General features: G+C 43.3%; 1 protein-coding gene across 1 annotated transcript in view; it reads right to left on the bottom strand.

Annotated features, from left to right (window-relative positions):
* LOC147665801 (activin receptor type-1C-like) overlaps positions 1–14,703 on the bottom strand; it is a 329,593-nt gene that overhangs the window by 45,558 nt on the left and 269,332 nt on the right. Inside the window, exon 7 of the mRNA XM_086949471.1 lies at positions 1,748–1,878. Within this exon, the coding sequence (XP_086805597.1) occupies positions 1,748–1,878 (131 nt within the window). The remainder of the gene's footprint in view (positions 1–1,747; positions 1,879–14,703) is intronic.

Raw genomic sequence — 14,703 nt, 5'->3', positions numbered from 1 at the left:
CCCAGGACCTCGTATTGCAGCACCTCACAGTTCTTGATCAGCAGCCACATCAGAATCAACACAGCCTCTCACAGCTCCTGGTAGGCAGTCCATCAGATAACCCGAGTTTGTGTTTTGTACTTTTTGGCACTATTTTCACTTAAGGCTTTGAAATTGCATATCTCCAGTTCTACTAATTGTATTTCTGTCATTCCGTTATCATTTTATATATTACATTTATTCTAATTTTGTAGATTGGTGTTGGATGTTTCTTCTGTTATGTCTTCACTTTATTACTGCTTCTGTGCTGCATAATTAAGTTATTCATTGACTGTAAGTTAAGGCTGACTGCTTTAGTGGGTTAAGCGCAGGTAAATAAAAGGGATTTTCTGTTGTTCACCCTAGTGGTGGTTTTACACCCTTCAACCAATAACCCCATTTCTCACAGGTATCCAAGCAGTCACTTGAATAAGGGCATTCCCTTTAACAATTTTTGCCAGAATCCTTTCTGATAGAAGCTGGTATTAGGATGAAGCAGAACAACAAAATGTGTAATTGTTCTCCATTATTTTCACTGAGGTTCCTCTGCCTTGGGTACTGCTGTCTACCTTGCCTGCTTGGTAGCACAGCCTCCTCATAACACACAGACGCTGAAAGAGATTCACATTTGATGGCACTCCATGAGGGACTTTCATTCTCAGATAATCTACCCCAACTGTGTAGGCTTGTCCCCTAAACAGATAATAAATATGCTTGTGATAGCAACGTGGAGGTACCTAATAAGGGTATTAAAGTATAAGCGCATGTGTCTCCCTCATGTGGAATGTTGGATTCATTTTTTATCCTGATGTTGATTAAGAAAGTTCATACATAGCATACAAAATCTACCAAGAACTTGAGGTCAGTCCTTCACCATGCAGAGGAAGGCACGGCATGCATGACAAGCTCTTCTTTAGTATTTACAACAAATGAAGTTTGGTAGCCCGAGTGCATGTATGATCCTCGGGAGAATGGTCAGAAAGGCTTGTCTTTTATTTTCTTTCATACCACCAGTTGAGCAGTTGAGTGGTGATACCCACATACAACTGCTAGGAGCTCGAAAGAAAAAAACAAATATGCAGGCGATTTCCCATGGGACATCTATATTTGAACTAGAAGAGTGTGACCGATCTGTGCTAGAAATATATTGCAGAGAGGAAGGTTTTCTTGATTAATTCTAACTAGCTCTCGCAGAGCACCTTGCAGCAACCCCGGATCACCATGACAGATGCGCGCCTGCTACTGAGGTGCCCTAGTGACAAAGATTAAGTCTAATTTACCTAAAGAAAAGCACTGATTGACCAGTCTATTGCAGATAACCTACTCCAGGCTAAAGCCTGTGAACTTCATGGGGTAGCTATCATTAATGCAGCAAGTGCAGCTGCACCAGAGTCTAGGGTTTTGAGGGCCTGTTGCACCTATAGTATAGCTGCCTTTTACTATCCAGACAAGTGGTTGAGGGCCCTATTTTCCTTGCTTACATTAGGTCCCAGTGAACCCTTGCTGTTACACAGCTGACCTCGTCAGATCATGATGCACTCTTTTGGTGAAATATTCTGATGTACCTTAGGGCAATGCACAATTTCAAGAGGGACGCCATGAATCATAATATCATAACCACATATTCATAGCTGAATCTAGAAAATATGCTTTTTTGTGCTATTAGGACCCTACGAATAAGAAAGTAAAGAATTGCATTATTTGCTTTATGACAGTAAACATAATTTACCTCACAACTCTGCCACTGATTTGGGATGTTAGGTCGAAGTTTCTGGTCACACACAACTTTTCTCATGTCTTCTATTGAGGGATCAGAAGGCACCATGTCATAATAAGGCAACTGATGTTCGTCAATGACTCCTACAGGACATTTGTGAAACAGAAGCAACATTTAAATGTGACGTTAAGTGGAACATTTGATACTGGCAAAGTGGTTACATCTATTATTCTCAGCAAAACATATACATTTTTGTGTCACATGCAAAAGCAAGTCCTGCTAGTTATCAGCACCCAAAACCCCATTTGTTGCTCAAAGTTGTTTTGGGGGTGGGGATGAAAGCTGCAGAATTTGAATTTCAGCATGGCATATCTGTCAACTGGTGTCAGAGTGGTGAACAAATGCAGTGGTATGTTTAATAGAAGCTTACACTTCTCACGCCTGTTGCTAACAATATGATTATTTCTGCTTCTGCCTGCCCAATTCTAACATGTTTTCCCATGGCGGACCTTGGGGATGAAATGCAGGACTGCTGGGCAGAGCGTAGCTTGACCTTTGGCCGCTCGTGGCGGGCCCGGCATCTGCCGACCCTCGGCGGCGACATGTAAGAGCGTCGGTGCTGGCAATTCCTGCATTTGCTGCCCAGAGAGGACCGCAAAAGTTGTGCGGCCCAGGCCGGACCACTTCCAACTAGCTGACTGCTGCTGGAACAGCAGAAGCTTCAAAGCCCACCAGCCCCCCTCCCTTTGAATGCCTCAGACAGTGCCCGGTTGCCGGGGTGTGGCCTCCATTAGCACAACTGCTGGGCCCAGGCATCTCCCTTCATCACTTTATTTATTTATTGAGTGGAACTTTAATTTTCTCTTCAAACGATCGATACTTTCTAGTGTAACAGGCTGAAAAAGTTGATATCACACTGTCCTGAAACACAGGTTTAAATCACTGCTGTGTTGATTATGATGTCACCAGGTGCAGACTTTGATTAACATCTTTGATTAATTTTTACAAGTGCTTTTTACTCTTTTGGGGAAACATATGAGTTTCTGAAAATTACGAATTCGTTCGTACTCAGCCTCCATTTTGTGACCGCCGCCATTTTGTGTTGCCCTCAGTCAGGCAGCTCAGCGAACGCGATGTTTTTGTTGTTTCTGCCTTTGCGTGTCAGGTGGCTTCTCTGCTAATGTTTACTAGTGAGTGTCAGGGTCTGGCCGAGTACACTAATTCCTGTCTGAGCTGATTAATCCCCGTCCGGACTACAAGTTGGTTCACACCATTGTTTCCTTTACTTTATCTTATCTGCTGTCCTTCGCTACATGTCTCCTGCATTCTCCTGTTTCACGACTGTCCTCCTGCGACACACACCTGTGTGTTTTCTTTACTCGTAAACTGAATAAAGTGGATTCATTCGTAATTTACTTAAGAGGTCGAGTAACAAACGAGACCGGGAATTTGAGTTGCCTTAGTCTTAAAACATTGTTTCTAACGTTTGCTTATAGCTCATGCTCTTGTGAAATTGCTTTTTTGCACTGTGTTATACTGTATATAAACCTGTGCGCCACGGAGTTAAGTGGCAGTCTCTTTTGAACCTCGTTGTACTGACGACTTCTAAGACCACTGTACTAGCTGCAGCTAATAAATACCATCTTCTACACCAGACGAAGAGTCTGTGTCTCTGTATTTGATAACGTTACAAAAGGGGGGGTTGAACCCATGCAGTCAACGGGGACCTGGGCGTAATGTAATACATATAAAGGGGGTCCCCGTAAAGAGGGAAAGTGTATTGTAGGTTACATACACTATAGTCATTCAGAAAAACATTAAAGCAATTTTTGAAACAGTTGGAAGATTGGTAATATATTATTTAATCACCAATACTACGTGATTGTACAAAAACGAAACAAAGTCATACAAATTATGAACCCCAAAGGAGGGGGAAAAAAAGGGAGGGGGGGAAAGAATTGTGCTCAAGGAAGTGTAAAAGGGGAATGACACAGTATCAGAAAGTACCAATACAAAATTTAAAGACGAATATCAAAACAATTATGATACAAAACCCCGAATACAGGGCAAAACTTTAGAAAACAGTTAATAGTGAGATTTCAACAATCACATCTAATCATTAGAGCATAAAGGGTTGTGCCGGAAAATCAAACAAAAGGAAAAAACAGTCGACGTTTCGACCCCTATCCGTAGGCCAACTAAAGTCCTTTCACGGGGTCTTCATCAGGACGTCACACAAGGGGGAAAGAGATGTGGGGCCATTCTGTGTAGAAAGAATTATAATTATTTTACTATAGTTCATGAAAAGGACGCAAATCATCGTCCTATCTAAAATAATAAGAGTGCATAATTTTATGAAGACAATTACCATGGTGTATGACCCAACTGGGTTCAGTACAGGGACAAGGGAGCCACGCTGGACGTCGTGGGTATTCTCGTGGAATGATCAACTCAGCTAAGGAAGAGACATATAGTCAATAAGAATCACAAGGAGTCCAAATAAATATTGTCACTCCAGTAGCAGCCACAAAAGATAATAGCAAAGACAAAAACATCCTTAAATCCATAAACCAAAGTGGTTTGGATAGGATAGAAGTTATTGTAAAATCTACATAAAAACCGCATTTATGGGAAGTACCTCTTGGTCAGTGAAAGTTAGACCTTCAAGAAATATGAAGTTCTGGCGCAGTGTGTCCCAGGTTAACAGCTTCAGCAATTAAAGTGCTATGGTAAATCAGAAAGAAGGGTTTAGATTACCAATTGCGCAAGTTTTAAAGTGCAACCCGAGTATGGCAAAAGCAGGTGGTATATACTTACAGCTCAAAGAGCGTAACTGCACCGTCTTTAATCGGGCAGGGGCCAATGGTTAAAAATTCACAAACCAATCAGGGGTGCAATTTCTGTTAGTACCTGCGATTATAAATAAGGAGTGTTATTAACAGATAAAGGGCAGGTTGAAAAAGATCCAGACAGGATCAAATTCTTACTTACAGAGGCCAGGTCGCCAAAGATGCGACAAGCGAGGAGAAGAAATAAACAAGTATGGCGCCTGTCTGTGTTTTAATCCTATGGTAAATCAAAAGAGAGAGAGAGAGCCGTTTAGCCGATTGCGGCAACCAAATGGCAAAACAGTAAAGTGAAAACCACAGCGGGTACTTACAGAGACAGAGGACGCAGCCGCGTCAACTCTAATCACGGCGTCAACATCAGGGGTATTTTCTTCCGGTTGACAGAATCGTAGTCCTGCGGTAAAAATCAAGCTAGTTTACCGAGTTGTCAGACTCCCGTTATAGCGCGTTTAAAAAGGCAAGGTTAACCAGAAAGGTGGCTTACAAAATAGGACGTCGGTCCAGGCGTCTCCTCGGATCCTGCACTAGAACTCCGCCGTATGTGGTACGCGGAGTTTTTAGGGGTGGAGCTAAATCAAAGCTCAAAACAAATGGCATAGAAGAGTTACTACAGCCATTCTCTAGATCGAATTCGATATTGATGCAGTAGTGCTATGGCTAAAGGAAATTATTACAACGGGATCTGTGTAAGATCTTGGAAAAGTTAAATAAATAATTGCAAATGGTGTGTTGAAAAACGAGCGCATAAATCAGGGGAATTATTGTAGTGTTGGCTAAGAAGTGTGGTGCAGCTCTCACGCAGGAGGCTGAAGACCAAATTGCCCAACGATCATAATGCCCTCCGACTCTTGGCACAGAAGGTCGTAGAGGGAAATACATGGTTACATAGAGTCCACAAATGTAAATCATCAAAAAACATATGTTGGTGAAATCCAGCAATATTCTACTTTTCAATAACAACACGTCATGGATATTAAAGGAAACTCACGCACTTCTCAAACATGAGGGTGAGATGAGTGTAGCTGGAACTTAATTAAAAGCAACTTTAAACACAGAAACCAGGATTACGCTAGCCGAGAGCTGCCAATTGTGCATTACTGCTATCCTGCTCATTTAGACCATTCTTAATAGAGTCCAGGAGAGACATCCATTTAGACTCTCGTGTGTTTAATATAGTGGGGAGATTGCCACCTCTTCTGCCAAGGGTTACTTTCTCAATAACAAACCAACGTAGGTCTGTTACAGCGTGACCTGCTGACCCCCAATGATCTACCAAGGGTGCCCCTGCCACTTTGCATCTTAGTCTGCTAGAGTGGGATGAAATCCTGGATTTGATTTTCTGTTGAGTTTGCCCTACATACAACTGACTGCATGGGCACCGAATAATGTAAATGACTCCACTGGAGTTGCAATTTGTGTAATGTTTTAAGGTGTAAGTTCTACCACCATGTACCAATGTTTTAGTCTGGATTGTTGTATCACATGCAGTGCACGTGCCACATCTGTGGTGCCCCACTACCGGGGGTAAGTTCCAAAGGGATGTCAAAGTCGGTTGACTTGCTGACTCCAGGTAGGAATGAACCACCATGTCCCGAATATTTTTAGCTCTCTTAAATGAGGGTAGAGGTAGTTCAGTTTGTTGGATAACGTCTGCAACCAAAGGCCAGTTTTGATTGATGATTTTTTTTAAATCATTGCTGCGTGTAGAGAAGGTGGTCACACAGATGACTCGATCAGCTGAGGTTCGTGGCACTGCCTCTGGGTTGAGGAGGGAATCACAGGGATTATACCAAGCCCGTTTTCTGGCCCGTTTCACCATCCGGGATGGATATCCTCGTGAGATTAAACGTTCACTCAGGACTTCCGATTCTTTCAGATAGTTGGCCCTAGTGGAAGAATTCCTCCTGACTCGAAGGAATTGTCCAACCGGCAGGTTGTCCTTGAGGCCTCTCGGGTGATGACTCTGGTATTGCAATAATGAATTGCGTTCCGTTGGCTTTCTAAACAATGTTGTTTGTAGATGATCTACTTCCACATAGATGGAGATGTCTAGAAAAGGTATTCTTTCTTTACTGGATTCCATCGTGAACTGGATGTGGGGGTTGCGGGAATTGAGCTAGTCGTAAAATTCTTTTAGTTGATCTGGATTGCCTTCCCAAATGCAAAGAACGTCGTCGATATATCTGACCCATAATTGCAGATTGGCCTTGAAAGGATTTGTTGTAGGGAAAATATGTTGTTGCTCGTACACCATGGTAATTGTCTTCATAAAATTATGCACTCTTATTATTTTAGATAGGACGATGATTTGCGTCCTTTTCATGAACTATAGTAAAATAATTATAATTCTTTCTACACAGAATGGCCCCACATCTCTTTCCCCCTTGTGTGACGTCCTGATGAAGACCCCGTGAAAGGACTTTAGTTGGCCTACGGATAGGGGTCGAAACGTCGACTGTTTTTTCCTTTTGTTTGATTTTCCGGCACAACCCTTTATGCTCTAATGATTAGATGTGACCGTTGAAATCTCACTATTAACTGTTTTCTAAAGTTTTGCCCTGTATTCGGGGTTTTGTATCATGATTGTTTTGATATTCGTCTTTAAATTTTGTATTGGTACTTTCTGATACTGTGTCATTCCCCTTTTACACTTCCTTGAGCACAATTCTTTCCCCCCCTCCCTTTTTTTCCCCCTCCTTTGGGGTTCATAATTTGTATGACTTTGTTTCGTTTTTGTACAATCACGTAGTATTGGTGATTAAATAATATATTACCAATCTCCCAACTGTTTCAAAAATTGCTTTAATGTTTTTCTGAATGACTATAGTGTATGTAACCTACAATACACTTTCCCTCTTTACGGGGACCCCCTTTATATGTATCTGTATTTGATAAGGCAGGTGAACTCCGGGATTTAGGCGTACCCTGCACCGCCGGGCCTTAAGGCTGCAGTTCTCCAACTGGCGCCCAACGTGGGGCGACTTCAGCGGTAGCGGTTGAGCCCGAGGGTCGTGAGGAGCCCAGCAAGAAAACTCCGGGGGAGGCGCACTACCTGATCGACCCCTGTATGTCGGAAGTGGACCGAACGCTGCTGACGACTGCTGCCCTGACTGTCGCCCTGCCTTGTACCCTTCTGATGACGTTTTGTAGAGCGAGACCATAGACGGACCGTCGCTGGTGTGGAACGATTCTTAGTTAAGTATTTGGTGGGTCGCTCCCACAGACCTTTGTTTTGTTTTGTTTTGTTTTTTGGTACATTCAGGTATTGCAATCCCTGAAGCCAAGGGGCAAGTACGATTGTACTGTTCCACTGATCTATACCCCTTGTTGTTTGTGATCAGTCTAGAGAAGTAACGATGCCTGGGCTGGTAAGTTTAAGAGATTTTGTTGTTTAGGTTGTACGAAGGATTCCCAGTTAGAGGAGCGCGAGTCGTGCCCTATCCCTCCAGTTGGAACTCCCACTTATGAGCTCTATTCGAAACATGGTATTGGTCCCATTACCTTTAACGAGACATGGGTCCAATATACGAAGAATAGTGGAGTCTTAAGATGGCCCCAAAACGGTAGCTTTGACCACACTATACTAGATAATTTAGAAACGATTTTGTTTAAAAGAAAAGCCCGGCCGGCTATGTTTGACTCCTTCCACCTTTGGCGTAAAGAAGCCAAACAGAAAGCAATTAAACAAGTGAAAAAGGATAAGAAAGCACAAGATATGTCGATTTTACAGGCTGCCCAACAGCTTAAAGATAATGAAGAAGAGGGTGCGAGAGAGGTGTCAGAGAGACAACATCATATAGCGATAGATAGATGCTATCCGATGCTGCCTACTTCCTCTTCAGATAAAAATAAGGAATTAGAAGATGCCCTAATGACGTGTTTGCTGAGTTCCCCTCCGCCCTATGTGCAAAATGCTACCGCACCTCTGTTACCCCCTCCTGTTGCTCAACAAGTGGTTGCTCAGTTGCCAATTGTTCAGCAACAGGCTCAGCCTGTCAATTCTTCTTTTCCTGCTTCTGCTCCATCCTTGCAGTCTGTGATTCAGCCTCCGTCTTCTCCTGCTCCTACTCCCCAGCCTGTTATGTTTCAATCTCTTCTGCCTTCTACATCTGCCATGTCTCCTATTCTTTTGAAGGACTCTCCTACCTCGCAGAGGAGGATAGCGGATGCTGTTTCAAGTTTCCTTTTCCCTCTTATAGGGTCTTTCAATTTGTCTCCAGCTTTTTCTAGACGACAGTCTCGTTGTCAGCTTCCTCTTCCGGACGAGAAAGTGGTTTTGGGTTCTCTTGCTCGTAGATGGATTGAGCAGGGATTAGAATACAGTACTGCAGATATTATGAGTAACTTCTATCAGTGGTCGGAACCTACGCAGAGATATGTTTTTAATGTCATGTGTCAAACTCTTATTAAAGGTTGGGATGATATGGAGTTAGATACAGTTCCCTTGGAATTATTGAAGCTACAGGCAGACTTCAATAAGGGTGTTATTGTAGGAAATAGGGTTGAGGAGGCAGTAAATAAACTCATTGCATTTCGCACTATGTTTCTGTCCTTGTCTGTTTCTGAGGTTAACACCGCCAACAAACAAGGTAGTAAGAATTATCCGATGCGTGAAGTTCCTCCCGTATGGAGAGAAGCGGTACCAGGTCCACCTGCAATCCCCGCTCATTTCCAGCGTATATGGGTCCATGAGCCTTGGAAGAGGTCTGAAGTTTTAGCGCTTAAGAGCACTCTTCCGGACCCTCGTAAGAATCCAGCTGGATACCATAAAGAATTGTCCCATACAGTCGACGCTTGCATTATGAATTTAGCCGATATTGATATGCTGTTCGGAAATGTGGTTCCGCAAGGTATATGGGCACAGATTCGTAAGGAAGATCACTTGGTTGAATTAGGTGGCAATTGGGCTGCTGTTAGAGCCGCCAATGAGAATCAGGTAGGTGGTGCGAAGCCTGAGGATTTGATTACGGCTCTTCCAGGTAGAATATTTGAATTGATGAAGACAATGATGCTTGCAGTGCGAGTAAATTGGGATAAGCTGGCCGCGTGCAAGCAAAAGAAAGATGAAAGCGTCTCGGATTTCTTCACTTGTTTCAAAGAGACGTTTATAGACCATAGTGGTCAGGATTTGAGTGTAGAGGGTGGTCAGCAATTATTTGTGGATAAGTTTGTATATAATCTACTTCCTGAGTTGTCGAATAAATTAAAGATTTCTGAAAGTGCATGGGCCGTCTCTTCCCCTGCTAAAATATTGGCTACTGCACAGTATTATGAGAACAGAGATAAGGAAGAAAAGGAGAAACAAGAGAAGAAAAATAGAGATCAAAAAACGAAGGTTCTTTTGCAGCAGGCGTATCCGCCTCACTCGAATCAGAATCATCAGTCTTCCCAGTTCCAACAGCCCCCACAGTTTCAGAGATTGTTACAAAAGCCTGAGTATTATGCGCCACGACCTTCGTTAGGCCCGAACCAATGTTCACATTGTAGGGAAGAAGGGCATTTTAGGAATAATTGCCTGGTTCTATTACAGCGCAATAATGGGATGTCTGCTCCTCGAGGTCGTGGTCATTTTCAGATAGGATCTAGAGGTAGAGAACGGGGTGCGTCCTCTCAGGAGCAGCGATCTTTTTCTTCATCTACTCCGAATTACTTCGATCAACAAGCAGTTCCGTCTACACAATATTACAATGATGATTATCATGTTAAAAATGGAGTCAAAGACTTTCAGACCGAATAGGACAGCCATGGACAAAGTGAGGGAGTTGTATCGATTCCAGTAGATCAAAATGGGTCATATGTTACTGTCAATACTATGGGCATTTTAGAACCATTTCTTTTGGATACTGGTGCGATGAGAAGTTCTATTATGCATTCTAAACTCCCTGGGGCACCTTTGTCTGGCTTTGTGAATACATCCGTGGGATTTTCTGGCGCCCCAGTTTGTAATACGGTTTCTTGCCCTTTGCCTGTCTCGATTGGCCCTTATGATTTTGAAACTTTTCTCATCTTGACAACTGGTTGTGGGGAGAATTTTCTGGGTTTGGATTTGTTGAAAAGACTGCATGCAACATTGTATTGTTCTCCTTCTGGTGTGCATCTTACATTGGGAAAGAAATTGATGACTCCCATGTGTTTGTCTCGAGATCAGTTTCCACCTGAGTTGCTTTCTCTCCTGGAAAGTCTTTGGGCCACGGGTCCGAATGACGTGGGTCATCTTGCGATCCCGCCATATGATGGTACAGTTAGAGAGAATGTTAGGATGCCACGTATTCCCCAATATCGTATCTCTAGTGATGGAAAAAGAGCACTATTGGCTATTGTTGATGATTTTATTCGGAAAGGAGTGGTCGAAGAAACGAGAGGCAATGTTTGTAACAGTCCTGTTCTTCCGATTCTTAAAAGAACGGATCCCTCACAGCCTCCTGTTTATCGATTTGTTATTGACCTGAGAGAGGTCAATAAAATAGTGGTACCACAGTTCCCTGTTGTTCCGGACATTACAGCTTTGTTAACAATGATTCCTGCTTCGGCGGCTTGGTTTTCAGTGATCGATCTTAAGAATGCTTTCTCTAGCATTCCTATAGCTGAGGAGAGTAGGGGCCTCTTTGGTTTCTCTTTAGGTGGCCGAAGTTTCCGCTTTAAGAGAGCTCCTCAGGGCTATTGTGAAAGTCCTTCTATTTACAGTAAAGCTCTTAAATCCCAGCTTGATTCATTTTCTTTGCCTCCAGGCGCTACGCTTATTCAGTATGAGGATGACTTGCTGGTGGCTGCTGACATGGAAGATGTGTGTAAGAGTGCGACTGTTGCTTTGTTGCATCATTTGTCCGCTTTGCATCATAAGGTGTCACCCTCTAAGCTGCAATATGCCCGCCAAGAAGTGACCTATTTAGGTCATCTCTTGTCGAAGGAGGGAAGGCGATTGACCCCAGAACATATTCATGCTATTTCACAGATGTCTGTACCTACCACACAGAGAGAAGTGCGTGCCTTTTTGGGTATCACTTCCTATTGTAGACAATGGATTCCAAATATTTCCCTTCTAGCGAAACCATTGCTGGCACTGGCGTTGAAAGATACGCCCCATCCGCTCACTTGGACGGATGAATGTCAGCAAAGTTTTGTTGATTTACGTACTGCTTTGTGTTCTGCTCCGGTGTTAGGGACCCCAGATTACAACAAATCCTTCACATTATATGTTCACGAGAGAGAGGGTTGCGCATTGTCAGTCTTGACACAGCAATTCGGAGATAAGCAAAGGCCGTGTGCCTATTTCTCCGCTACATTAGACACAGCAGCTAAAGCCTTGCCCAGTTGTCTCAGAGCTACAGCAGCTGCCGCAATCTCTATTAGACAGTCTGCTGGATTAGTATTGGATAACACACTTGTTGTTATGGTTCCACATGCAGTGGATACCTTGCTGAACAGAACCAAAATGCAGCATCTCACGAGTGCTCATTTGTCTGGTTACGAGCTGACACTTCTAGCGAGTCATGTACACATTAAAAGATGTAACACGTTAAATCCAGCTATGTTGTTGCCACTTCCAAGTGAAAAAGATGATCAGGAGAAACATGATTGTTTTCTACGAACGGAAGAAGAAACAAAGGGTAGAATTGATTTAAAGGACACTCCGCTCAAGGACCCGGATGGGATCCTTTGGGTGGCGGTTCCTGTTTTAAGCTCCCGAATGGAGAAACCACTTCTACCTATGCTGTCACTACCTTATGTACTATTGTTGAGACAGTACGTATTGAACATAATTCAGCCCAAGCAGCTGAATTAATAGCCTTGACTAGAGCGTGTGTGTTGGCAAAGGGAAAGAGAGTGAATGTGTACACAGATAGCCAGTGCGCCTTTGGCGTTGCCCATAGTTTTGGCAAGTTGTGGAGGGAGAGAGGATTTTTCACTTCCCATGGAACAAAGATTCAACATGGCCAGTTAGTGACGGATCTTCTCGAGTCTCTTACCTTACCTACACAAATAGCGATCATAAAGTGTAGTGCACACAAGAAAGTTACAGATGATGTGGGTCGTGGAAACGCATTTGCAGATGAGGTAGCGAAAGCAACAGCTAGAAACATTACAAGCCGAATGTAGGTGGCAGGCCCTGCAAATTGGGTTAGGGAAGTTGGAATGTGTGACACGATTGAGAGTGTGAAAACGATTCCGGGAGAGGCTACTGAAAAGGAATTCAGTACGTGGAAAGAAAGTACGGGAATGTTAGACCAGATGTGCTGCTGGACAGAATTGTCTGAACGTCAGCGATGGTTATTACCGGACGCTTATGTGTTACCGGTTGTGAGTATGGCTCATGGTTCAGCTCATATTAGTGCGAAGGGCATATGTAAGCTTTTGGCTCCGGTATGGCAGAATGAAGGGATTCCGAAATGTGGCGAAAATGTGGTTAAACATTGCATTGTTTGTCTAATGCATAATCCAGGAAAAGGTACTCCGACTCCAGCAGGTCATTTTGCCCCTCCGTCACATCCTTTTGAGGTGTTGCAGATTGATTACATTCATATGGATCGCTGCAACAACCTCAAGTATGTTCTGGTGGTGGTATGTGCCTTTTCCCGGTGGATAGAGGCCTACCCCTTGAAAGATAACACTGCTTTGTTGACTGCTAAAGTCCTAATAAATGAATTCTTCCCTAGATTTGGTTTGCCACGCATTGTCTGGAGTGAAGGTGGAAGTGAATTTGTGGGCCAAATTATGCAAAAAGTCTGTTCTGGTCTTGGCATTCGGCAAAAATTCCATGCGGCAAACCATCCACAATCAGCAGGCTTGGATGAGTGTTACAATGGCACACTCAAACTAAAGTTGGCTAAGATTCAAGCTAGCACTGGTCTTGCTTGGCCTGATGCTTTGCCCCTAGCTCTTTTGTCGACCAGAACTACGGTACACTCTCGTATGGGACTTAGCCCTTATGAAGTGGTATTCGGACGCCCAGCAAATGTTTGGGGTGTCCCTCGTCCTAAAAGATATTCTGACATACCGTATCCTTTGTTGATTGACTATCTGCATGATTTGACTACTAAATCGAGTGTTATTCGTCAACAGGTGCAAAGTGTTTTGCCAGAGGCCTCCACAGACCCAGGTCATACGATTCGACCTGGAGACTGGGTCTGTATAAAGAATTTTCAACGGACGAAGATTCTGGAGCCTCGCTGGTCCACACCTACGCAAGTCCTGCTCGTCACCCGCACAGCTGTCAAAGTGGTGGGAAAGCGCAATTGGGTCCACGGCGTGCACTGTAAAAAAGTGCCACTGCCGTTACCCTTTGACCAGTGAATTTATAGTGGTATGAGAGAATCAGACACTGCAGCGATTCCTCATTTTGTTCCCTTCAGTGACGCTCACATTTATGGGTCTCAGTCAGAAAAAGCGGATGATGACATTCTTCAAGCTGCTGTGCCTTTGCATCGTGGGATAGATACTACGAATCCAGAAGCTTTATTCCAGGACCAAACTGTGCCGAGCAAAACACGTTACGATTTAAGACCTAGAATCAATAAAGCAAACTGAACTTCTTTATATGAACATTCTCCTATTTCAAGACATTTCTTTTTGAACTCTTCGTATTTTTCCTTCCTTGTTGATATAATTTTTTTTAGTTAGTTTTAGACGTGCCATCTGTCTCCGTCACAGGGTCACGGTAGGAGTCTCAGACTTTAACCTGTTTTTTGACCTTTTAGTAAGTGGCTAGTGCCTCTGGTTTTACAGAAATAAATAGCTGAGTGATTAAGGAAGAGTGCCATGAGCGACATTTTTTTTTAGACAAAGATGGATGGTGCAACAACCATAGATAGGGAAAATAGGAAGAAGGAAATGCGAATTAAGTACTGTAAATTATTGCGTAGTCGCTTTGGCGTAACTTTGTGTGTTTTGATGGTTTTATGTACTTTATTAGCTTGCACAGGATGGATTGTTCATACTCTACAAACTAGAAATGTTGCTAATTCTACATCTCCTTTGCCTTCTCGTCTTTCTGTCCTTTCACATAAAATGCATACTCTACCCCCTCATGAATAGATTAGGAGAGCTGAGTATATGAACAATACATTCATTCAGCTGTTGCACCAGCATCAGTTGGCTGTTAACATGACTGACTGTTGGGTG

The sequence above is a fragment of the Lissotriton vulgaris genome, unplaced genomic scaffold (assembly GCF_964263255.1).
Source record: "Lissotriton vulgaris unplaced genomic scaffold, aLisVul1.2 SCAFFOLD_765, whole genome shotgun sequence".
Classification (NCBI taxonomy): Eukaryota; Metazoa; Chordata; class Amphibia; order Caudata; family Salamandridae; genus Lissotriton; species Lissotriton vulgaris.
Note: the sequence above shows the minus strand (reverse complement) of the source record. Positions and strands in the feature narration are given on the sequence as shown.